General features: G+C 44.1%; 1 protein-coding gene across 1 annotated transcript in view; it reads right to left on the reverse strand.

The window, feature by feature from the left end:
- Positions 1-27,503, reverse strand: part of dst (dystonin) — a 464,609-nt gene that overhangs the window by 214,343 nt on the left and 222,763 nt on the right. Inside the window, 8 exon segments of the mRNA XM_052024808.1 lie at positions 205-357; positions 16,406-16,504; positions 18,801-18,908; positions 20,699-20,782; positions 21,924-22,086; positions 23,802-23,959; positions 23,961-23,996; positions 24,590-24,728. Of these exon segments, the coding sequence (XP_051880768.1) occupies positions 205-357; positions 16,406-16,504; positions 18,801-18,908; positions 20,699-20,782; positions 21,924-22,086; positions 23,802-23,959; positions 23,961-23,996; positions 24,590-24,728 (940 nt within the window).

The raw sequence follows: 27,503 nt of genomic DNA on the forward strand, positions 1-27,503 counted from the left end.
CGGCACTGTATAGTGAACTCAGTTCCACACTTAGCCCCACCCTTCCCCCAAGAAAGGTGCTTATTTTCAATAACACAAAACATTTACTTCTTCAAACTTGTTACACCTTCGTCCTGTAAGATCGGCATGGGACTAAAACCTCAGTCAGATCCAGTGGAATGTTCCAGATAAAATCTAAACCTAGACGTGTTCATGTAACTGTACCTGTTGCTCAGAAAGTGAAGTCGCTGTTCCACCAGGTTCCGAAGTGGGTAATTTACGTTGTCTCGTAGCTAAGTTCTTGCTCTTCTCAGAAACCCATCTCAACAGTTCACCAACTTTCTCGACATGTTCTTGCTTCGCCTCTTCTACTGACTTCTAGCAGAGTTAAAAGACGTATTCAAAACAATACCACTTGACGTAAGGAACTCCAATTATTTTCCATGCAATCAGTCATCCGTTTGTTAAGATCCAATAGGAAAGACCACATTTCAAAACTCTTTTCACCCCCACTTCTCCAAATTTATTAATCTGGAGGTTAAGACTAAATCTGGTCAACAAGTGGTTTTATATACTTCCAAGGCACGAAAACACACTGGAGCTTTTCCAGAACAGACAATCTACAACCCATAAAGATACACAAGCAACAGTATCATTTACAAAACTGCATGCTGTATTTTCTGATAATGCAGCTTCTTAGCTTGAACTTAGAATTGATGGTTACATATTAAAACATGAAGATTCTCCTTCAAGTGTTTCCTTGCCGATTCCATACTGTGGATATTTTGAGGTTCCCTTCCTGATTACTTACATTTCCAATTAAAACAAGTGTCAGGTATTGTTTGTGCCAGTTTATGACAAAGTTTAAGTGACATAACCAACAGGATATGCAGAGTATACGGTTACATGCAGACAATATAAAGAGCAGAATTGCCAATCCATCTCTCAAGCAGAAGAGTGGAACAACTGGAAAAAGTGTTATTTTATTCAGAAACTGGCTAAATATAAAAGTGTAAACTCAACAGAGTTTTACTATGATGACACCGAGAGTGATGGTCCTTCAAAACTTCATGGAATGTGACAAATCTGTGATATATCTTCTGAAACTATTCCTTTTGAGGAGGTTTGAGAGATTCAATTGAAGATGATCCACTTAGATGTGGTGAACTCTGGGAACATTCTCTGATCCATTCAAGAAGTCTTCATGTGGACAGGGGCAAATATACATTGGCATTTCCCATATTTGAAAAACTGAACCAAGTAGTTACTCCAAGAGTTTTTTTTAATTCAGAGACGTTGATCTAAACAAATGACAAATAATTACAAGAAACTCAAAAGCTAAATGCACTTTTTATTTAAAGAAGATGCACCCAACATAGGAACAAGAGTTTTCTGGATATATGCTCATCCATTCCAGTAAGAATTATTTGAGAATGAATGGACCTTCTATTGAAGGTTCCACTGCCCCTCCACCACCTTCACCTGCCCACAGACCCAAACCCCATTCCTGCTCTAAAGATATTCACTGGATAGGAAAGGAACAATTAGCCAATGGGCTGCTGATCTGGTATCACCCATATTAAGTTCTCGCCAAGGTGGATGCTCCCACCATTGACTCCTTGATTCGATCAAATCTCACAGGAACAGGTTACCATCTCGAGCCCTCCTCCAACCAGATACAGGTCCCCATGCGTGAGATCTGACAGTTGGCATCTGCACTCTATTGGATCCACGAAGCTAAATCACTAAACGTAATCTCCTTTCTCACTGCACGGTGACGAAGAGAAATTGCCTCATGGGTGAGGAGGCTGCGGAGAGCATTTTTGGTGGCAGGAAGTCTGAGCAATGAATTCCCTCCGTAGCTGGAGGCCCACTGAATGTACCGGTAATCAGAATAGCCTGTGGGGGCAAACTAGGATTCTTGGTATGGATAGCTCATTTCCTTGTGGTCTAAGTCAGATGAACCACAGGAGAAGATTACACTACAACTGTCACTATTAAGAGCAGCGAGCCCTACCAGATCAAATTGCAACCTTGAAAGACATTCTAAAAATGTAATAACATTTTGTGATAGAATCATAGCATGGTGAAACTTAGCAGGAAGCCATACTTCTTCCTCTTTCCTCGGAAGCCTGCAAACTTTCCCCTTGTGGTACCTACGTCATTTGTGCAGTTGGAATGAAATAATGAGAGAATAGAAAAGGCCTCAGAATCCACAGATCAGAACAGTGCGGAACAAAGGTTTCAAACAGCCAGAGGCCATGTTGCTGAATTTTAAGCAGTGATTTCCAAATGGAAAAGTCATGGTGAACACAGGATCGGGTTTCACTACTACAGTCCCAAAGTTACGTCATCTGTTGGCAGCCATTGACTGGGCTGAGTTGTGAAAAATGGACAATGGGCAAGGGTACTAGAGGACAGCCAAGTACTTAAACCCAAGTTACATGTTGGGAAAGGACTAAACAAAGAGAGGGATAAAAAAACAATTGGAATGAACATCTCATAAGAGAGCTGTGTCTGAAATATTTAGAACCCATCTCAGCCAAAGCTTTGGGTGAGGCAGTGCAAGTGAAAGCAAAGAAACAAGTTGGCAGGGACGGAATGGGGAAGCGGGATTGGTTATAAAGTGGTGAAACACTATTTCAGCGCTTTGGACTTCTCAGCTGCCTCGAGGAACCTCAATCCCGTGTGACAGTCAAATACAGCTCTGGCCAGAGCGTCCTTGTATGAGATCTTCTCTTTGGTTTTTGGACAAACCAAGTTCCTGGTGTGCATCTTTTCGTCCTGCAGTCTCTGTGCGGTCTGTTCATCAACAAGACCGCTACGCAGGGCATCCTCAAGGGACGTTCTTTTCTGCAAGTTTGGATCCACCAGCCCACCAGTCAGATACTGCAGCTCCAGGAATCGGTGACCCAAGTCACACCCCAATAGGTTCCTACGCAGAGCTTCAACGGTTGATAAAGCAAGCTGGGAACCTGGCTGCTGGAATCCTCTGTAAGCTTGCTGTGATTTTTGAATGCTGGCAGCAATCTCAGAGTCAATTAATTCCTTCTGCAATGCTTCTGAAATGGAGTATTGTTTGCCATTTGCTGGATTAATGATCCCACCAGTACAAGCCTGTGCTTCAAGTAATCGAGTGGCTGTTAGCCGGTCCACTAAATTCTGATGCATGGCTTTCAGGACAGAAACTCTTCTGCATTCATTCGGATCCCAAATGCCTGCAATTGGACTGTTGGGATTGGGGGGCACAGTGGTTCTACTCACCAACACGTCAGCGAGCTCTGTCACTGTGATATGGCCATCTCGATATTTATTTAGGTCTACTTGGCTGATCCTACCCTGTGTTAAAGCATCATCAATGCTGAACTCCCTTCCAGAGTTAACATCCATAAGAAAAGACTGGGTGGTGCCCTCTGACTTGTCAATGGTCTCTCTCCACTGGGACTGTATCTCTGAAAGTTCAAGGTAGGTCTGCTTCTCAATATAGTATTTCAGATATGCATCATATAGAGTTATCTCTGATTTTGTGCTTGTGTCTACCACTGAAATGGTACTGGGCATTGTAAGGGATGGGGTGGAGATCTTTCGTTTTCCAAAAGGGAGGAGCAGATGATTCCCTGCTAAATCCACCACACAGAGCTTCATCAATTCTGCATAATGCACAGCTTGTCCTGTGTTGGGATTATGAAAGCCTCTCACATTGCCCAGCATCTTGTAAAAGTTTCGTATGGCGTCGTGGCTCAGATGTCCTTGCTTGCACGCCATCTCCAGAGGCAACCTAACACTGCGCACTGGGTCAACGATTCCTCCAGTTGCAATCTGAACTTGGAGAAGCCGTGTGCCAATTTGCCTTGCAAGTTGCTTGTTTTCCATGGCTTGGAAAACAGACAAGGTCTTCCCATTATGTAAATACCCTGTGACCGCTTTCTCTGCTTGAAGCAGTGCCTTGTTAAATTCTGGGGCCACCAGTCCTTTCTCAATTGCCTCCTGAACTGAGTACTTTCCATGGGATAAGATGTCAACAATAAATCCCGTTGCAGCCTGAGCTTCCAAAAACTCAAGGGCTACGGATGATCCAATTATCCCTTCCTTCGCTGCCTCACTGAATGAGATGTTTTGCTTGCTGGATTCCAAGTACAGGCCAGCAATTGAGTTAACTTGGTTCAGATACTTGCCTAGGGACTTCTGAACTTGTGAGATGGTCTTTATTCCTTTTTCAAGCTGTTCTGCAATATTTTTATTCAAGAGGTCAGCCTCAACCAGCTCCTTCACTGTTACACAGCGGCGCAAACCTTGAAACTCCAATGTTTTATTGGAAGGAAGGATTTTGTTTAGAGATGTGCTCATTATGTTGGGCCTGCTGCTTGTGGGATATTTGTCACCAGCCTGTGCTGGAAATATTGTGTTGTTGTTCAGGTTTGGGGTCTCTGGCAGCTTCTCACTTGTCTTGGTGCGTAGTTCAGATGGCAAGTTCTGAGACAAAAGCTCAGCACAAGATATGTCCATTTTGCTGAACCTGGCCCTCATGATGTCACCAATGTGACTGTCACATTCATTTTGACTATTGCAAGTTGCAACAGCATCCTGTACACTCTTAGTTGGTTCGTTATCTGTCTGCTCTGCTTCTAAAAGTTTGGAATTATTCTTTAATCTTTCTTTCCCAAATGAAAGTGTCTCTTTGCCCTGGAAAGTATTTTCCATTTTGCCATGTGATTGGCTTCGCTCCAGATTTGCCATCTGTGAAAATCAATGTTTAACATGATGAGAAGTTGAATGACAGCAGGAGGTGGCCCAGAACCCACAGGAAGCAAATAAGTGAGCAAGCGATAGGAAAACAGAGCAAATCAACAGAAGCCAAGATCCCTCAAAGATCGGCAGAAGATACTGCTGCAAGAAAGTTCCGCTGAAAGAATTAAGGTATGACACATAATGTTGTCCAGCCGTAATCACCACAGCAGAGCAAGGTCTTAAACCAAACAAAAAGATATGCAAACAGCTAAGTCTTTTCAGTGGACCAGAAGGTATTTCTACTTCTGCTCTGTCCTCCTCTATGACTATTCTTAGTGAAAGTTTAAACTATTTCAATAATTGCATTAAAGTTAAATTATTCATTTTAACATGGTGTCAGACCAAAGGGTAAAAGTTCATTGTTCCCATGTACGCTCAATGAAGATGTGCCATTTTTGGGCAAAGTAACTCTCAAGCTACTAACTACAGCTCAACAATGTGGGAGAAGTTTCGCTACATCCCAGGCCCAGAATCAAGATGCTTCATTTCTTGAGTGACATGTTGCACAAACTCAGCAAAATTAGTTCATCATAAAATGCCACTGTTTCCTAACCATCTTATTTACTGAAAGCAACTTTTAGCATGTCTTAGGGAGACCTAGACTAAGATAATTATGGATAAATCCAACAGGAAGTTTGGGAGAAACTTCTTTACCTAGCAAGTGGTGAGAATGTGGAATCTGCTGTCACAGAGAGGTTGAGGTGAATAACACAGATGCACGTAAGATGAAAATGGATAAACACAAACAGGAGGAATAAATGGATATGGAATGAGAGGGTGAGAGGACTCTCATGACATGCTTAAACATTGGCTTGAAGTAACTGGGGTGAATAACCCATTTCTGTGCTATAAATTCAATGCCATTCAATCAAGAACCGCCAAAGTCTTATTAATTATTAAGCACAACCAGGCTGCCTGCACTTCTTTACATCCACTCAATAACTTGCACACATCTGTGAACCAACAGCCAATGTATCACTGAGTGAGACTGCACTGAGACTGTTTGCAAAGTTATGCTTTCACTGGGAAGAATGGATAACTAACGTAGGATTCCTGAGCAGTGGGATATTGGGTCTGGGGGATGGTGGAATTGTGGGATGGTGGGCTTGAGGGATGGTGGACCCACAGGATGGTGGACCAGAGGGTCAGTGGGACTGTGGGATAGTGAGAGGGTGGGCTTGAGGGAAACTGCACCTACAGAATGGTGGGTCTATGGGATTTGACCATCGCCAACTCCAAATCTTTCAGAGCAATCAGGCTCCTAGTCAAATTTCCTGTCTTGTATTCCTTGTCCCTTCTTATAATGGGTGGGGTTTAGGGCTCCCTCAGGAGGTCGTATGTTCTGAGGAACTTCAGTTCACTTTCTGCTTTAAGCTCCCTGATTTGCCCGTGCCTGGCCTGATCCTACTGATATGTATAATGCTGATGCTCTGCCCACATTCACTGTACTGTAAATCTCAACTCCAGGCTGCTCAATCCATGAACTGTTGCCGAAATCTTATCAGTATTCAGACATGGAGGCAGATTCAATCACTCCAAAACTACACCATCACGAGAGAGGCCCACTGTGTAGAGTTCCACTCCAGAACTTGAGTTTCTCTCACCTCACACCAGTCATCCTATCTGACACACAGTTACACTGGAAACCACCCAGTCATCCTTGGCTATCACCCTGTCACTCCAGTGCGATGGGAGAATATTTAATTGGTGAAACTAATGCTATGTCAGAGCAGGCAGGGGTGGGGGAAATAGTCACGTCTATTTCGGGGCAACTTCTATTGTCAGTAAGATGTAATGGACCATTTAAGCACCTGTCCAAATACCCGTTTCTTTTGTCAGGCATGTTGGACATGTTACAGGGAAGAACATTTGGCATCTTGATGAATTATGGGTTACAGTCTAAATTTATTTTATCGTGGAACATTTGGTCTTCCAACATGAATAGGCTTGGCTTTGGATTATTGTGAAGGGAATCCGTTGCTTGACTTCTGATCCAGGCGCTTGTGCAGGAAGTCAGGGACACTGATGATTACTCATGAGTGATTAATGTGCAACTTCAGTGGAAGGGGTTCCATCAATTATCCTACACAAAGATCAACAAAAAGTGAAATAAAAATAGAAGGTGCAAGAAATACCCAGCTAGTCGGGCAGCATCTGTGGAGAGAGAAAGGAGAGTTAACGTTTCACAACAATGTCCAAATGCTGGAAATGAGTAATACATGATGGGAATGGTTGATTAGGTGAAAGTGTTGAATTTTTATCTGCCATTCCATTCTTGTATTATTCATTTCAGGTATTCAGTTTTTTCTCTCTCCTCTCCTGGTATTTTGCATTTCATTCACCTCCTATTTCCATCTCCTCCAGATGCATCTTTCCAACTCTCTCTCTCATCCAGCACTTGTGTCATTTAACCCCTCCTGGGCTCCATCCTATCATACTTTTCCCTTTTGTTACCCCTTCCCCCTCCCCTTATTCCTCTCCCTCCCCATATTTTCTACAACTATGTTTTATTTCTAACTTTTCCCAGATTCTAATGAAAGGTTATTGACCCAAAACATTAACTCTGTTTCTCTCGCCACAGATGCTGCCTGATCTGTTGAGTATTTCCAGAATTTCCTGTTCTATTTCAGGTTTGCCACACCTGCAGGTTTGTTTTTGGTTTTGGATGAAGGGTTAAGAACAGTTCGCCCAGCAGTCTTGTTTAGAAGCAGCTTGTAGAACAAACAACTACAATGACTCCTGTGAATAGAGCACCCTCAAAGGATTCAAGAAGGGGTACATCATAGGATCGTTACTGTGTGCACCTTTGATGTCAGGAAAATACGGTGTTTATAAAGGATGGATTTCAACAGAGCTTGAAAGATTAAACAAAAAAGGAAAACCTGGTCTCTTTGCATACGACGTGGCCAATTGTGTGCTTGTTTATCAAAAAATCCTGTTGCTTATACTCTACCATCAAAGATCTTCTTCTCATATCAATCTTGTCATTGTGAATGAGAGGGGGAAGAATGTTAGATAAGAACAAGGTGGGAGTATCTTCACATTGATTTAAAGCCCAAAATGATATTGCAGCTTTTGTTTTGCTTGAAAGAAACCCCACTCGGGAACACGACTTTATTCTATGACTCAATTTCCTATCTGATGCACTCAACATGCTCCAGTTCCCCCAAATTAGCTGAGGGAATGGGCACAAATTTCCAGCAGTTGTTCACAAAAAGCTAGATGGGGTGGGTTGGAGTGTTCATTCCCTCTTGGGTGGAGGGATTAATGAGGGTTGTATTAAGCAATGGCCCAAGATCGATTCTCTTTCTGAATTGTTGGTTCATCCTAACCAGACTAAGGTTTAGGGTGCAGAAATCAGCAAAAGATAATAAAATTGAAAAGCTGTGGGACGTCGTGAAAGCTTCCTCCCCCACTCCCTGCAAACTGTAGACTGAAATGATGTCACCCAAGTCTCCTTCATGGTCACCCGATACATGGTCTCTCCCAATCTGGAACTACCTAAGCTCCCAAGTAGAGCCCCCTGGGAAGAATATACATCTGTCGCAAGACAAACATGATATTGACCTTCCAATAACTGCCAACAAATCCTACCTGCTACGTTTCCAAATGCTTTTCTCATCTTCCATTCCAGTGTCAAAGAGTCAACAGTTCGTTCTCCCAACAGTGGAAAACCAAAATATTTGGCACATGAGAACAGAGTGTAGCGTTGACTTTACATGTATAGGAGGGAAGATAATGGCTGGAGTTAAGGGGTCCATTACTTCAAGAGGTCTTGCAAAAGCCTGAGAGTGAGACTTGATTTGAAAAAGGTGAAGAAGAAAGCTAAGGAATACACTGAGGACAAGATATCTTCACAACCCAGATCAGTAGTCCCAGAGAACCGATGAAGCATGGAAATGCCCTTTGGCCCATCGAGTCCATGCTGACCATCAACCACTCATTTTACTCTAAATCCAACATTAATCCCATTTTTTATTCTCGCTACATTCCCAACAAATCCACCCAGATTTTACCACTCACCGACACACTAGGGGGCAATTAACAGTGGCCAATTAACCTATCAACCCACACGCCTTTGGGATGTGGGAGGAAACCAGAGCACCTGGGGGAAGCCCATGTGGTCACAGGCAGAAGGTGCAAACTCCACAAAGACAGGACCAGAGGTCAGGACTGAACCCAGGTCCCTGGAAGCTGTGAGGCAGCGGCTCTACCAGTTGCGCCAATGTGCTGCCCATGTAGCGGGAACATGAAATGTGCAAAATAGAGAATGGGAGCCTCCCTCTCCTTGCTTCACATTTAGAAAATGAGGGAGATGCAAGAGACACTTCGATTTCAGTGCAATGTTCAGGATGTGGGCCTTGTGAAGGATTCCAACTCGTTAAGGGGGCAATGGAGGGAGAAAGTGGTTGTAGAACATAGAATATAACAGCACAGTACAGGCCCTTCAGCCCATGATGTTGTGCCAACATTTTATCCTGTTCTAAAATCTATCTAACCCTTCCCTCCCACATAGCCCTCCATTTCTCTATCGTTCATGTGCCAAACGCAAATGATCCAGATTTCTTAGAGACAACTTCTGCAGTGAGTGGGATGTGGATCTCAATGCAAAATGAAAGGGGTCAGTAGATGAAAACCGTTAAGAGATTTGGGGGAGTGAACTTCTGGGAATTGTGTAGGAAACCAAATTAATTTGATATCCTGAAATTCTTGTATATATTTAAAAAAATGTTTTGTGCCATAATTCTGAAACTGAAATCTATCCTGGTATTAAAATGCATTAACATACGATCAATACAGCAACCAAATTATAAGGGGAGCTCAGTATCTGAGAACGCTTTCTCAGCAGTCTCATCTACTCATCGTGAACCTGACACATTTGTTAAAGCCTGCTCTTGTTATGATGTGGTCCACTATCAAGGCAGCCAGTGGTCTAGCAAGTAGTTCACCCAAAGATGCCCAAGCAAGCTGAGATTTCCCTATGGATTAAAATATACCTCCGACACCTGATCCAGGGTCTTTAGCGGTAAAATATTTTGCTTTGGCTCATCAGTTGTTGAGCTCAGCCTCATTTTCTGCAATTCGTTTTGAATGCTGAGATCCTGCGTTTCCACTGATCCTGCTGTTTTCTGCAGGGTTGTCGACTTAGTCTGTACAGCCACATGCTGGGAAGCCAGCACTGATTTCCAGTTCTGTTGCTCACTCTCAGAGAACTGACCCTCGAAACCAGTCCATGAACTCGATCTGCAACTCAGGTAATGTTGCTCCCCAAGCACTCTTTTTCTGTCCTGTGCCTCATCTCCGCCCAAGTGACAGTGCCGGTCACTTGTTTGCCACACTAAATTTTCCCCTGTGCAATTATATTGGTTGACTCCAGTCCAGAGCTCTTTGGCACGGTTACCCCAGGACCGGTCAGTTCCTTTATCCAGCTCCTGGTGGGCATGTTCGAGCTTGATGCCGAATTCATGCATCAGCGAACGTTGCCTCTTGACTATCTCTGCCAGGGCTTCCTTCTCCTCTTTCATAGTGGACAGCTCATCCTGGAGGTCCCTCATGGTCCTTGCTGCTGTCAGGTTGGCCTTGGTGGACTCTGCCAGCTGGTGCTTCAGGCTGGTCATCACTTGCCGCCCCTTCTCCACCTCCTCCTCCAGTTTCCAAGCCCTGGTCTCTTGCTCCTGGTCCTCCCTCACTTTCTGGATTAGCTGCTCTTGCATTTTCTTAAGCTGCTCACTCAAGCAGTCTGCCTGCACTCTCTGAGCGTCACCCCTCTCCTCTGCAACCCTTTTCTCCATCTTCAAAGAGTCAAGTTCATTCTGCAGACTGACCACGACCCTGTCCACCTTTAGGTTGGCTGACACCAACTCATCAACCTTTTGCTTCAGTTCGGTTGCCGTGCGTTTATGATGCACTAAATCATCTTCCAGTTTCCTGACCATCGCCTGATATTTGTACTCACTCTTCTCCTTCTCCTCCATAGCCTCCTGCGTACCCTTCACTTTCTCTTTTAAGATATTGATTTCCTTTTGCTGAAACTGCACACTTTCCTCTGCCAACGTTCTCTCATTCTGCATCAGACTGGCTTCTGTCCTTAAGATCTTTGCAACATCTTCAGCACGACGCCACGCCTGGGTGACTTCATCCAACTTGCGCTCCATCTCCTTCGACACCTCTTGGCTTTTGGCCAACTTGTCCTCCAACTCCCTGACCTTTACTGCCCACTCCTTTTCTCCACAGCTCTTCTCTCCCTTGGCAGTTTCCAGCCTCTCCTTTAAGCTGCTGGCTGTTGCATTGTAGGTCAATGCACGCTGCACAGCAAGATCCCAGTCAAAGCGAAGAACTTCCAGTTCCTTTTCCAAACTCTGAGCCCGGGTTTGAGCAGTGACACAGTCCTGAGAAAGCGTCTCGACTTTCAGTCTGTAACTCTCCCTTTGGCTTTGGCTGTCCTTCAGTTCATTTTCTAGGTGGGCCACCTTCTGCCGATAATTCTCCTCTTTCTTGAGCAGCTGTTCTCGCTCCATCTGGGCTTTCCCAAGTTCAAGGTTTGCAACCCCCAACTGCGTCAAGTGCCGAGAAGCCTTAAGCTCTGCCTCACTCACATCCTGCCTGAGGGACCTCATTTCCAGCAGCAGGTCCTTCAAATCTTTTCGAGTTCGGTCATTGACCTGGCTGAAGTCATAGACTAATTCCCTCAGTCTCTCCATTTCATTAGATGGGATGCCTCTTCCCAGCACCAGAGTTCCTGCCTCCGGTCCACCAAGCAGTCCCCTGATATAAACTTGCATCAGGTCCAACATCTGCGTAATCCTCACCACCTGCTGCAGGGTTTCTGAGCTGAAGCCCACCTGCCCAACAGTCTCGTCAAGGTCCATTTGCTCAAAGACCGCTGCCCATGGTTGTGCTGGTGGGTATTTCGGTTTCTCTGAGTGTCCACTCAGTTGCCCTTCTGAGCTGCTCCTCACTAAAGTGTGACGGTCACTGTCTCTTTCCAGTTGAAGCAGCTTTCCCCCAGCCTCCTGGCACTCCAGGTTCATCCTCTTGATCTGCTCCAATTCCTCTTTCAAGTCAGCTTTCTCCCTCAATAGCCTTTCAAGCTCTACCCTGCACCGACTGGCCTCCAAGTCGGACTTGCTCTTCTCCAAGTTCATTTCTTCCACAGCTTGCCTGTGCTTCCTCTGCTCACTCTCGGCTTCTGCCAGCAAATGCGCCAGCCACTGCTCCAGCAGATGCTTCTTCCCTTTCACCTGACCCAGCTCCGCCATCAGACCTTCCATCTTCTCCAAGCTCTCGTCGCCCAGGGTCGTCAGAGACTGCTGCTGACTGGGACCCCCTAAGTTGGCAGGATTTGCTGGAAACTTTTTCTAATGCAAATAAAATCAAGTGTTCAATGAGTCACAGGTGGGAGGAGAACAGAAAAGGTACCGTTTAGAATTTTGTGAACTGACCACTTATAAAATGAGAAAAATCTACTCACTTACAGAAGTGTTCTTAGGGAACTGGAAAAACAGCGCTAATGACTACTACATGACGCCCCATCACCTTTTACACAAAGCTCAGAAAAAGACTTTTGTCGTTGTTTAACACAGCGGGAAGATCCTTCACCAAGTTCAGCCATACGACATTAGTTTGGGAAAAGCCAGAAAATAGAAAGAACACATTCAAGCATGATAACATTGAACATCATGTAAGGTACACTCTGCATATCAAATGTGCACAAAACAAATGTAATATTTTACTTTTGATTCACTTGTTGCTCTTCCCTAGTTGGGAAGGTGGCGGCAAACCTCATTCTTGAACCACGGCAGTCCAAGTAGTGAGAGTGCTCTCACAAACGGTTCTGTCTCAGAACTCCAGGATTCTGTCCCAGCAATGATAGAAGAATGGCGATTAACGTTCCAAGTCAGGACCCGACTTTTTAAAGAAATGGACATCGTAAAATCTCTGTGTCGAATAGTTCTTGCTGAAGCTTTGTAACCCGCTGCTACTTGAGCCTGTCAGACTTTCCAATAAAGGGAGAAAAAATACATACACCTAGATATGCAACATTAGTTAACATTACTCTAAATGAACATGAATTGAATGCAGATCACTCTCTTCACTAGTTTTACGAGTCTCTATTCCAAATGATCGTGACAAACATGTTAATCATACGAATGACAATTACCTGTATGAACATGCTTTGTTAAATCCAGTCCTTTGTCTTTCATACCCATATTGTGATTACGGTATCACAAACACTTGGGTGGTCAAACATCCCAATGAAGCACATGACTGTCAGCCCAGAGCATTTGAATCACTGTCAGCCTCTGCACAAACTGAGTTCAAGGCTGATTGGAGGACCCTAGGTTCTACAGAAATGAAGGGAGTTCCTCAAGTAAACAGGCACTCCATGGAGAGTGCAGTATTAAAATGATACATTAGCTCTGAGCATTCCCCCTCCTATTTGATCCATTCTTCAGGAAGCTGCTCAGTCCCCACAGATGCGATACCTGTAGTAGTGCAGATCAGCCATTTCCCAGTACTGCAGAGCAATAGTGTGGCCTTTGAGAACCTGCAGCACCCTAAGTGCTGTACAAAGGACCAGAAAGCATGCTGTGAATTGGCTGACCTTGCTGCACTGGCCAGGGATTTAGTCACACTGCACGATGAACTACACTGTATGCTCTATTCTGTCAATGAAGGAAACCAATTACAAGTTATGAACCCAGTCTAACTGCATATTTTATGAAATTGCAAGACACCTAAAATAATATCTTAGATTCTCTTATGCAAGCCTGGTGGACTTCAGCAACCTCTTCACCCTGGTGGAAGCTTCCACTGTTAACCCTTTCAACCTTGGTTCCAGTTCATGACATTTTGGCATCTTCTGACACCTCCTCTTAGATCTTTTCGTCCCTTTTCTTATTGCTGTCCACATCAGTACTTGTATCCATTGGTGCTCCCCGATTTCCCCAACCGTGACCTTGCACCCCAATACTGCCTTTCACCCAATGTGCACCGTCACGAGCTCCTTGCATTCCCTGGCTTTGGTCCCTTCAAAGGAGAGCCCCAGCTCTCCAAATGCTTGCTCTTATTCAAGGTGCCCCGACTTTTGTCTCTTGTTGTCATCATTCTCTTAATATTTCCCAGCTTTTTCTCCTCTGTATGACCTTTACATTCTAGAGGCCCTGGGGGATAGAACAAATTACCAGCTCGGAATACCTAGCTGCAACATCTCCTGGTCTTCTTGTCCTGCATTGCCCATCCTCCTTTCTGCAAGGTTCAAGGATATTTGTCCAGTTAGCATTTCCACAGCACTTTTTCTTTCCATCAAGTGATCCCACTAAAACTGGGCCAGGAGACTGATCTCCAACACTTCCAATTGTTGCATTTCTCCTGGAGCAAGAACTGTGAACCTTGCTGCCCCAAATGGAATAAGTGATTTGTCTCTTTCTTCCCTACCTTGTGCCCTCTTGTCCTCAACATCTCTTCTGAAACCCTCCCCTTCATCATCAAAGCACCACCTCTTCTGTAAGGTGCAGTGCTTAGAGTGGATTTCCCCCTCTCCCTGGCTCAGGTTTGGATTTGCCCTTCCAACTGTGTCCATTGGCAGCTTCTGTTGACCATGCCATTCTGCAAAAGGAGCAAATTTCTCTCGGGAGGCTTCATCGTCTTTCTCGGCAGCCTCGTTATTGCAACATTTGGCTTGAATCTCCTCTCTCTGGACCTGCAGAAGATCCAGCTCCTTAATTCCTGCAAGATTCCTGCTGCTGGCTAACCTCCTACACCCAATGCTTCTCCTCCCAGGGCAGACTCGGTAACATTTTTCACCAGATGACATCTTCAGGTGAATTCTACGCACATTAGCACAGGTTGGCATTAATATCATGCTTCATATAGTGCTGGTCATGTGGAAAGGAAATCAGGGGGCCCTCCAGACTAACCAGACTGCTGCAGGACAAGTAATGAAGCAGACAGAGACACGGCCGATTTTCAAGCAGTATCCCATTGATTATGAACAAAAATATAATTTTACCTGTCAAAGAAAATGAATCGCATTCAGTACCACTACAGATCACACAATCTTGATCTACCAAACTGCGGCCAACTCAATGCTGGGCAAATATTGATCCTAAATATATTTGTAGAATTAGAAACTTACCATATCAGAGATTTTAATTAGCAATGGTCAACTATGAATAATGTCATGAAGTTGATCCTCACAAACTGGCAGTGATGAGATTAACATTAAGAAAGAGATCTCAACAGAATGGAAATGATTCAGTCAAGTCTCATTGATTGGGTTCATTAACATCTTTACTTATTTTAAAATAAAATGCATGCAAAGGGTTAGAGTGTCCACACACACACACACACACACACAAACAAACTGCTCACAAAGCATTGTGGTGATAGATTCTATCTTTGAGGCTCAAACTATACAAGTCAAGAGGAAAAGCAATTATTTAAAATTACTGCTCGACTTTTAAAAATGAAATTGCCCATTACAGAATATCAGCGACATGCATTCTTTTACTCATCTGAATATTGACCATTTGCAACGGGTTTATAAAGTTTTATGGACATTGATGTTGGATGACAGGCCAATTCTAGCATGGCGGCAAATAAAAGTTGGGCAAGATCTTTAATTTTAAAGAAGTCTCAGCAGTAATTACAACCAAAAGCTGTCCCACATAAGCTTAAATTGAAGCCACACTTGCTCATATTGCTAATATTTGCAGCACAATCGCAGACTGGGACAAAGTAACATAGTGATAGCAGGCACCCAATATCCAAAGCACCACCACAGTATTGTCAGTGTGAAGAACCAGAAAGGCTGCTATCACCCCAAATAACCAGCAAGTGGCAGCACCGCACCAGTAAAATAACCTTCCAAAGATAAACCTTAGATTAATTCACCCACTTTCATGAGTCAACCTCAGCACCCTCCTCCCCTAACCCACCCCTTCTCACTCAACACCCATGCCATTATTAAACCTAATTCTTTCTGAAATGATATCAACTCCATCACTGTGGTGACCATTAATATAATGAAAATAAACCTACTTTCCCCCATGTAAATATACCTTTTTTTTTTACATTGTCCATTTCTAAGACTGAGATACAACTGAAAATCAAGCTTATTCCTCATTCTGTCTCTAACTGAGTCATCAGTTTCTTTCACCCCAGTGACTTCTCTCCAGCCCTAGTAATTAACACCTTCTAGCTCCCATGAAGGACACAACTGCAGAATAGCTTTTGAACCCTCTAATTCTTTCCTTTGCATGTTGGTAAATTAATCCACACCTTGCATGTCTTACAGCTATGGGGGAGGTCAACAGGCGATCCACTCCTTGCCCCCGTCTTCAAGTCTTGGTACTTCTCAAGGCTGCTGCTGTGAACTTCACTGACGCTCCCTCCACTTCTCCCCTTGTTCCCCACCTCAAAGTGCTTGGAGTCTCTCTTGGTAACAAAGCAGTGTGTCCAACATACCAACCTCCGCATGATCAGACACATCCCAAGCTATGGAAAGTCTGAATACTCTCTACCTTTTAATGAACACTGTCTCTTTAAGCCCATCTCTGGATTTAAAAAATACCTCACTGCTTCAAATTCCATTCATATTGTGTTAATTTTCCCTCATATTTGTGGCAGTTCTTACCTCTTCATCCTCTGATCTTTTTAAAGCATCGCTGGCAAACTTCACATACTGCATCATCAGGGTAACCAGGGCAGTGTAGCGTGTGCGGAGGTCCATGAACTGTAGAGGGAGACAAAACAATGCAACACCAAGGTTAATGCAGCCCAATGTTTTATCCGCCAGTAAGTGCAGCTCAAGCTTCAGGTAAATGAACAATTTGGACAATCTGTAAGGAAAGGGTTAATTCCTAACTTCCAACTTTCCCCACCTGATGCAGCCTATGTTAGAACATTGGAAGAGTCAAACCACTCCTGGCCTCTGCCTAACAGACAACATATCCCTGCTGTAAAAGATAGTGACCTTCCCTTCACTCCTCTTACCTACATCACAGAATGTGTGGAACCTCTCAGTAACAAGGCAATGTTCCAATCAAATACATCCACTCTGAGCTGTCTCTGCCTTTCATGGACTATCTCTTTGAATTCATCCCTGGATTTCCAAAACTAATACCAGTCAGAGATTTCAGCTGGAAGCTGCCCTTGTCTGAATGACTCACACAGCATGGAAACAGAGGCCCTTTGACCCACCACATCTGGACCGGCCATTCAACAGCCATCCACATTAATCCCATCTTCCACTTGCAACCCTATGAACTCTGGACCCCCAATCATCTTGTCTGTCCTACTGCCCACCTACACCAGGGGCAATTTACAGTGGTGAATCGACCGATCAACCTACACACCTTTGGGATTTGGGAGGAAACCTGTGAACCCAGGGGAAACGCATGTGGTCACAGGGAGAACATGCAAACCCCAGAAGGTCTGGATCGATCCTGGGGCACTGGAGCTGTGGAGGCAGCAGTGCCACTGCGCCACTCCATTCTCCTGGAGAGTTCTCGGGAGATACCTGGATAAGGCAATGGTAGTTCATCCACCTTAATGGTGGATTGGCAGCTCAGGTTAAGATAGAGGCGTTGAAAATCCTCTTGTTTTAACTGAAGTCCATCTAATTGGAGCTAAGAGGGAAATTAGCTAAGAGGGAAATTAGCTAAGAGGGAAATTAGCTAAGAGGGAAATTAGCTAAGAGGGAAATTAGCTAAGAGGGAAATTAGCTAAGAGGGAAATTAGCTAAGAGGGCAAGAAATGTATAAACAGAATGAAGCTGGAATAGTTATGTTAAAATTCCCAATCACTCCCCTGTAGCTCAAGTCCAGTTGGGCTAAGAATTCTTTAGTAAGTCAATTATCTTAAGTATATGAGTAATCATGATTAGTAATCATCATTTTATATGTTCTAAATGTTGGTAGTAATGGTTGGCATTGGAATAACTTATCGACTCTAAAGTATAAAAATCCTATCTCAAGTGTAAGACAAGCTCTCGTCAGCCATCCAGTTGAATTACTGCATCAGGCAGTCATGCGCAGAGACTACACCAGATGTGCTCATCATATTTACATTGCTCAGCTAACCACTGTCCTACAACTTAAAGTTCATAAATAATAAACCATTCCTCCAACAGGGACTCCATTACTTACAAAAAACAATGCTCTTTTACTCTGTGATGATCTGGCCTTAACAGTTCTCCATGTCAATCCAAGCATCAGAGGCAGAAGGCATTCAACCCAGTGTGCTTACATTGACTCTTTGAAACAACTGTCCACTTTGCCGGCCCCTTGCTTTCTCCCCTATATCCCTGGAACGTGGTCCACTTTAAGTACTGAATGAATTACTTACTACAACACAGGAGGCTATTTTGCCCATAGGTTCATGCTAGCCCCTTGCTTTCTCCCTTATATCCTGGAAATGTTCTACTTACTACAACAATGCCCAGAGGTCATGCTGGCCCCCAGCACAGCCATTCCATCACTCCCATTATCCCTCTCCTTATAGCCCTGCAACTTATTCTCACTCACAAAATCAACTTCTCGTTGATGCTTTTGCCACATACCTACACTGAAGTAACTTACAGTAGCCAATTAACCTACCAGCACACCTTTGTGAAGGGGGAGCACCCAAGTAGAAGTGCAAACTCCACCCAAACAGCACCAGAGGTAAGAATCGAACCTGGGTCCTTTGAGGTGTGAAGCAGTCTTTCTAACTGCTGTGCCACCCAGGGGACTTATCCAAATCCCTTTTGAAAGTTATCACTGAGCATTTCCACTCTCCTTTTAGGCTGTCCACTACGGGTTAAAATAACTCACTCCATAAAAAATATTCACATCTCCATTCTGGTTCTTCTGCACTTATCTTATACCTTCATCCTCTGGATAAGAACCTCCCTTAATGGTGAAAGTGCTCATCAAAATCTTTGATGGTTTTGAAGAGTTTCATTAAGTCTCCCCTTGATGTTCTCTGATCTCAGGTGAATAACATAAAGGCTTCAAGTGAATTAGATTGATAAAGTTAACACTGGCCACCTCTTGTACAATGACGTCTGAAGAGCTCTGCATTCTGCGCCGCTTGACTGGGGATTTCTGCTGGGAGTCAACCATGGCTTTGTAGGTCATCAGTTGAAGCTCATATTCCTGCGATTGGAAAAAAGAGACAACAGTTTGCTTTAATCATTAGCATATTACCACCAGAGCCCAGCCAAGGAGCACCGACAATCCCACTGATGCCACTTCATGTTTCGAACAAACCTTAGCTCAAACAACTAGCAGAGACAACAGAACTCAGAGTGGTGATTCGTTCTTCAACATTCAGTGCATGATGGTCAGCACTCTTGCTTTGATACTTTACATCCTGCAACAGAGAACTGAGCACATAGTTCATGCTGATAGTCCACTGCCCTATTGGAGAAACACTCCAACCAGGAGTACGCCATGCAGATGTTCAAATTGCTCCTCTCTTCAGTTAGATTGTAGTTGACCCTTAACTCAATTCCATTCACTAGTCTTTGCTCCATTTGCCTTGATATATTTACTGAACGCTTAGTCTTCAAATCAATCCACAGCTGTTTGGAATGGAGGTAGGGGGAAGGGAGCTCATTTTTCCACTGACTTTGGATGTAAGAGTCCATCTGGTTTTTGCTCCTGAATGGGTTAGTTCTAATCTAAACACTAAACTGTGAATCACTTTTGATCTTTGTTCTCAATCTCCTACCCAAGGAAACTGCATCAGCCTCATTGACTCCCTTTAATATTTTGAACCCTCAATCTCTTATCCTCAATTCTGACTGGTTGCATCACCGCCTGGTATGGAGGCTCCAATGTGCAGGATTGAAAGAGGTGCAAAGGATTGTAGACTCAGCCAGCTCTATCATGGGCACAACCCTCCCCGCCATCGAGGACATCTTCAAGAGGCGGTGCCTCAAGAAGGCGGCATCCATCATTAAGGACTCTCACCACCCAGGACATGCCCCTCTTCACGTTACTACCATCGGGGAGGAGGTACAGAAGCCTGAAGACCCACACTCAATGTTTCAGGAACAGCTTCTTCCCCTCCGCCATCAGATTTCTGAACGATCCATGAACCCATGAACAGTACCCCATTATCCCTCTTTTGCACTATTTACTTTTATAACTTATAGTACTTATTATATCTTTATCTCTTGCACTGTACTGCTGCCGCAAAACAACAAACTTCACGACATATGTCAGTTATAATAAACCTGATTCTGACTCAAAGAAATTCAAGTCATTCGATCTTTGATTTCAACCCGTTACCACTGGTGTCATCCTGTTGAATCTGCACTGCATCCCCTTTAGGTCAATTGATCCTTGGAGGGTGGTGCCCAGACTAGACTCAGTGCTCCTGATAACAGACTACATATAACAAACATTCAGCATTAGCTCAATCATCACCATTCACCAGTTAGGTTCGCACTTGCATGAAGACTGCTGTAAATTTCAGACCCTTGAAAAGCACAATAATAAACTGTAGAACAATCACAATCTGTACAGAGAAAGACATTGTAAGTCTTCACCAAACTGACCACCACAATAGTATCAGCATGTGATTTAGCACAGAAGGAAGTGATTTACTCCAAATATTTTAAGAAGCTCTCCAATTAATTTTACCCCTTTGTGTTTTCCCCTTAGTTCTGCTCAGTTCTCTGCTTTCCTGTTTCCTTTTCAATGTTACTGCTGACTCTACCCACAACATCCTTCCAAGCAATGCATTCCAGATTAAAACAACTAGGTGAGCAAAGGAGTTTGTCACCTCCCCGCTCTCAATTACATTAAATCTGTTAACACTGGATTAGCAAATATTGATTCTTATTTATCCATCAGAACTACTCAAGGTTCAAGTAATCATTTTACACTATGTTGAAAGAAAGAAATCCATTTTACTCCAACTGAATTCCCAACTTTACCTTCACAGCAGAGGAATACCCCTCAGAGTACTTCTGACATTCGTCCATTTTTCCCTGTTTCATTTCAACCTCAGAAGCCAACATCTGCAAGAACAAAGACGTGAACTCAATTGTAACCAGCTGCCATTCTTTCTCATTCGGTTGAATGGTTGCACCTGAAATTTCTTCCCCCCCCCCCAATATATTCAGGATTGATTGACCTTTTAACTAATTTATTTCACTGGTCGGTTCAACAATTATGAGTGCTGATTAGCAATGCCCCAAACCTGGTCAGCTCTCATTCGGGCCCAGACACACATAGAGCCATAAAGTCATAATGCGTGGAAACAGGCCCTTTGGTCCAACTGGTCCAGTCAACCAAGTGCCCATCCAAGCTAGTCCAATTTTCCTATATTTGGCCCATATCCTTCTAAACCTTTCCTATCCATGTACCTGTCCAGCTGTCTTTTAAAAATTGTTATTGTACCTGCCTCAACCACTTCCTCCGGCAGCTCATTCATAGTCCTACGACCCACTGAGTAAAACAGTTGCCCCTCGTTCCTATTAAATCTTTCCCCTCTCACCTTAAACCAATGCCCTCTAGTTCTTGGTTCCCCAACCCTGGGAGAAAGACTGAGTGCATTCACCCTGTCTATGCCCCTCATGATTTTATGCACCTCTATAAGATCACCTCTCAGTCTCTTACACTCCAAGGAATTAATCAGAGGCATTTTGCACAGTGGTCACCCAAGCTGGTTGGTTTCTCCCTTGCAGTGGGCTTGGAGTTGTGAGCAGTGAATGTGGTGGGCTAAGCTGAAAGTAATACTCTGTTCACACCCTCACACTGTGTGAGTTAGAACCTGCTTGCATGACCCCCGTCCCATGGGACCTGACCTCATATCACTTTCAAATTGAGTGATGTGTACACTCCGATGAAACATTTGCGACCAGGTTGTGTCAGTCTGGGTTACCAATTTATCCAGGTCAGAATTGCCCACTTCATAAGAAAGTAACTTTCGGACAGTTGAAAGTCTCAGGTGAATTTATTGGATGTTTCACCCTCACACAGATTAGCAGTATGTATTAGGTTGTTATGTTCATGGTGATTGTCAGGTTGGGCGAGTCGGGCCTGGATAAGACAGTGAATGCCTGGGCTCAGATCATATTTGGGTTGGTCACAGTCAGCAAGAGTTTTAATTGTGTACCCACGCTGACCTCCAGTGTGAATTATTAACAAGCAGGTTACCTTTTGTTGATGGAGTTCATCTGCAAGGGCTCGGATATCTTCCGGCTGACGCTCTTGCATCTTCTGTTGGGTGGCTTCCATTTCTCGGATCCACTGATCAAGATCTTTGTAACAGTCTCTGTAGCAGCTCAGGGACGTACTGATTCCCTCGAGCTCATGCAGTCTGAAAGCAAAGAGGACGGCCATTGAGTTTGTCTTCACAGCACCAATTGACCCAGATCACATTGCCATATTCCAGCCAGGTAGCAATTGCCTTGATTCCAATGTACAATATGATACACTACATATTTAAAAACTGATCTTCTTAGTTCCTTCAAATCCACCTTTCTACCTTCCAATATTCCCTGTTTGCCAACCCACTGTTAATCTCAAGCCTCCAAGAGGATCTGGATGATTCAAATTAGTCCATTCTAGAAATCATCTCCTTCTTCATACAAGTCTCCATTTCACTCTCTTGCTGGTTTGGGGAAATCACCTCAGAGTCTTAAGATTGAGGGGTTAAGCTCCAGTCCAGGTGCTCAAGTAACATCTCGGCTGTCTCCCCACTGGAGTACTGGGGCAAGCAACTGCAGAGAGAAGCCTAAGCCTAAGAGAGTATCTAAGGGCCTGCCTGTCCTCTAAGGTAGGTGTCAAGGATCCCATGATACTACCTGAAGAAGAGGGGGTACATTCACTCCTGATAGTTCATATGTTCATGGCACAGAGGTGGCTATTTGGTCCATCAAATCCATGCCATCTGATAAAAGTGTTAAATAGCCTAATATCATTTCCTAGCTCCTAAACCATAGCATGTAGCTTATGGTGCATTAACGGTTCATCTAATTATCCTAATGGCAGATTGGTTAATTTATCGTTCTAATATCCAGACCCTACCCTGTTGACCTGGAGAAATCAGTTGGGATCCTTTCAAAACAGCCAGGAATTTAAGCCTAGAGAATTAAAAAAAAACTATCTGCCATCCTTACCCATTCTGGTTAATGACAACTCCAGGCCCACCAATGAAATGAAAAGGCCGTGCAAGCCAACTCGGTTTTGAGGCCATTAGGGGTGGACTTGCCGAGCACAGATTGGAAAACAACCCTCTACCGTACCAACCCTTTCAGCTAGGGAAGCTACTCTGGGTGAAGCCAATGTTCTTCAACACCTTGCAATCCTTCAACCATAAATTCTTGCTCTCTAAAGACATTAACCTCTCTGCTATGGGAATTAGGTCCTCGCTGCTCACTCCATCAAGGCCTCTCAATTACGTGCACCTCAATACATTTGCAACCACAAGTTGATTTCCAAATGAAGTAACCGTAGTCTAGCTTCCTTATCTCTAAAATCTTCCAGTCCTGTCCGCATGCATCCACGTCTCCCTGTACCTTCCCTCATGTCGTCCCATTCTTCCACTGAGGTGCTGACCAGGACTGTACCCTCGCTCTGCCCTCACCATGGTTTTATACGGTTCAGTATGACCTTACTGCTCGTACTCTATTTAGGTCAAAAAAGGGAAAACAAAAATCCCACAAGCTTGTTTTATCTGTCCCATCACCTTCAGGAATCTATGGGCAGACACTTCAAAATTATTTTGCTCCTCTACATTACTGAGGGTATTGAGGCCTTGGACAAATTAAATGCTGTGCTCCCTGCATTGCTGTAATGGTCGGAAAAGGCTGTGGGACACAACAAAGGGTTGAAAGGCACTGTGTAGACACAAGAGTTGCTCATCATCCCTGAGGTTGTATTGGGTTGCCCTAACATTAGCGCAGAGCTATTAACCAGCAGAATATTACCATTTTCAAACAATACCAGCATCCTGAATGCTAAATTCATTGTAACAGGAGGGAGCTTTTTGCTGTAACACAGCCAATTCTACCAATTACCAGTAGTACAGACCTGTTGTCAATTTGGGAGCGGATGCTCTCCCATCTCTCAGCCAACTGAACGGCCTTTTCCTTGTGCCAATCCATGTCCATGTCGCGCTCATTGTGGGCCCTCAGCATCCGCTCACTGACGGCCTTGCCCTTCTGCAGTTTGTCTTCGAGTGAGTGGAAAGACTTCCCGTTTCTCATCCACCTCGGCCCGCCATTGCTGTTTAGGAGGTTAAGTGCAGCGGTGGTGAGTTTATGTTTAAAGACCAGGTTCTCTGCAAGTCGTGGAAAACTGAGGGGTGACAATTTTTTTTATTATTCATTCAAAGGAGGTGGGTTTCACAGGCAGAGCCAGCATTTAATTACCCAACCCTAATTGCCTTTGAGATGCTTGAGCACTACAGTCCTTGAGATATGGGTGTTAGGGACAGAGTCCAGGATTTTGACCCAGCAATGGTGAGGTGAAGGAACGGCGATTTATTTCCCAAGTCAGGATGGTGTGTGGCTTAAAATTATGAATGCATTCTAAATGGTAGACCTAGGGAAGACGCCATTCTTGGGGACTCCAAAACTAGGATCTATGATACAGTCCAATAGGGAATTCAGGAAAAATCACTTTACCAAAGTAATGGCAAGAATATGTGACAAAGTGTGATGGATAAATTCATAAGGAGATACAAATTGAAGGGTAGAACGCTGGAGTCAGAGAAAAAAGCTGGGGTTGGGGGAAGGCCCCGCAGCATGGACCAATGAACTTTGGAGCTGCAAGTAATTTTCCGAAGTTTTAGGATCTGAGAGAAAACTCTTCATTACCTTCAGTGTATTCCGCAGAGACTGAATAGCCTCCGGGTCTGGTGGCACTGCATCTTCCTCTCCAAGTTTGGTCTCATACTGCTTCACAAGAGCCTCTGCTCCTTGAGTGTTTTGAACAATCAAGTTGACAGTCTTCAACCTGCAGTTAGAAACAAGGCTCATTTTAAGCTTCTTCTGCAAGCAGTTATAAACACATCAGCCCCATCGTTTTCACAAAGATCACTATTTACAGGATTGCTCCCTGGGTCATTATCAGTCTCCCACCAGAATCCTGCCTAGCACTCCGCAGCAATGGCAAGAAGAACTTTGGAGTGGTCTGCCAGGGTGGAAGCCAATAACAAGCAGATAAATAACAATCAATAAAGTTAAACCTTCAAGGTATACAGAGGTTTCGCTACTGCCACAGTAGTGGGAAACTCCATTTGTGATCACGCTGATTTTGTTGTACAAAGATAACTTTTTTGGTATACTTCAAGACAGAAGTTACCCGACCACAGATTTAGTGCAGGGAGAACTCTGTCATCTCTTCTGGAGCACAACACCATTTTTGCTCTGGAGGGAACACAGACTGCAAGGAGAAGTAGCACCTTTCCTCCTCAGGCTGGCTATTAAGGATTCAGTGTGGTCGTACACATCCGACGAAGGGCCTTGGACCTGAAACGTTGATTCTGTTTCTCTTTCCAGAGATGCTGCTTGACCTGCTGAGTGTTTCCAACATATTTTGTTTTTATTTCATGCCGTCTTTGAGTCTGTCTCAAGAGCATGAAACAAAACCAACCACAATTGTTCGTGAACTTAACCAGGAACAACTCAGAATCAAGCACCACCACACTCAGTTTCTGGGAAAAAAACAAAACACAGTTGAATCTATAATACCTGATACAGCCCAAATACCAGCACTCACCTAAAATGGATGCTTATTCAGAGACCAAAATAGCTTGCAGCATAAGAAAATATACACAAGATTCTCTGGAAGCACAATCACTCACCAGCTATAAACTAGGCATGGCTTTTAATGCATCAAGCTCTTTACAACTTAAAACACCATGCAGATTGCTTAACACTGGGATTCCTGGACACACAAAAATGGCTGTGGTGGAATGGGCCCTTTTTTACCCAGCACGCACAGAGAGAGAGAGAAACCACTCTGCCTCTGGGATAGAGAGCTTTGTGGCTCTGTCCCAGGGTTAGGTGGGGTTCCCTGTCACTGTGGATACTCTGTGGAAATTTCCAATTTCTACTTAATTTAGATTCATAGAGTCATAGAGCACAGAAAAGGGCCCTTCTGCCCAACTGGTCCATGCCGACCAAGATGCCCCATCCAAGTTAGTCCCATTTGCTAGCGTTTGGTCCATAACCTTCTAAATCTTTCCAATCCATGTACCTGTCCTACTGTCTTTTAAAAGTTGTCATTGTACCTGCCTCAACCACTTCCTAAGGCAGCTCATTCCACATGGATAACACTCTTTGTGCAAGAAAGTTGCCCCTTATGTTCCTCTTCAATCTTTCCCCTCTCACCCAACCTATCCCATCTAGTTCTTGATACCCCAACTCTGGGGAAAAGACTGAGTGCATTCACCCTATCTATGCCCCTCATGATTTTTACACCTCTATGAGATCACCTCTCAGCATCCTATGCTCTAAGGAGTAAAGTCCTAGCCTGTCCAAGCTCTATAACTCAGTCCCTCAAGTCCTGGCAGCATTCTTGTAAATCTTTCCTGCACTCTTTCCATTTTAATAAATTCTTTCCTTTAGTAGGGTGACCAAAACTGAACACAATACTCCAAGTGCAGCCTCACCAGCATCCTGTAGAACTGCATGATGACCTCCCAACTTTTATACTCAATGCCCTGACTTATGAAGGCCAGCGTGCCAAATGCCTTCTTCACCACCCTGTCCACCTAAGACTCCACTTTCAGTGAACCATGTACGTACTCCTAGGTCCCTTTGTTCTACACCACTCGCCAGGGCCCTGCTATTCACTGTGAAAGTCCTACCTGGATTTGGCTTTCCAAAATGCAACACTTCACATTTAAACAAATTAAACTCCATTTGCCATTCCTCGGCCCACTGACTCAGCTGATCATGATCCCCCTGTAATTTTTGACAACCTTCTTCATTGTCCACTATACCACCTAATTTATTTGAAAACTGTTTATGCAATGACTTTTGCAAAGATACAGATACCTGCAAAATTAAGAATAGTAAAAGCCAGTCCACCGAAGTGAATTTACAGGTTTCATTCATTTCCAAATGAAGAACATTACAAATTATTGCGGAAACACAAGAGATTCTGCAGATGCTGGAATCTGGAGCAACAAATGCTGGAGGAACTCAGCAGGTCAGGTAGCATCTATGGAGGGAAATAAACAGCCAACATTTCGGGTTGAGACCCTTCATCAGGACTAGCTGTCTGGTGGTGCACATGGTTGAAGAGCTGGAGAGCAACAGGGATCACAGAGGGGGAGCAGTGAGAGAGGGCCTCACAGAACTCCTGTCGAAGAGAAGAGGAAAACTTCTTCAGGGTAGGCATGCCCCGAAGAGACTTCGCAGTGGAGCAGCAAAATGGCAACACAAGAGATTCTGCGGATGATGGAATCTGGAGGAAGTCAGCAGTTCAGGCAGCATCTATAGAACTCTGGTTAGACCACACTTAGAGTATTGTGTTCAGTTCTGGTCGCCTCATTTTAGGAAGATGTGGAAGCTTTAGAGAGGGTGCAGAGGAGATTTACCAGGATGCTGCCTGGATTGGAGACCTTGACTTATTAGGTTGGAGAGAAGGAGGATGAGAGGTGACTTGATAGAGGTGTACAAGATGATAAGAGGCATAGATCGAGTGGACAGTCAGAGACTTTTTCCCAGGGTGACAATGGCTAACTGAGGGGGCATAATTTTAAGGTGATTGGAGGAAGGT

The sequence above is a fragment of the Pristis pectinata genome, chromosome 10 (genome assembly GCF_009764475.1).
Source record: "Pristis pectinata isolate sPriPec2 chromosome 10, sPriPec2.1.pri, whole genome shotgun sequence".
NCBI classification, from domain to species: domain Eukaryota; kingdom Metazoa; phylum Chordata; class Chondrichthyes; order Rhinopristiformes; family Pristidae; genus Pristis; species Pristis pectinata.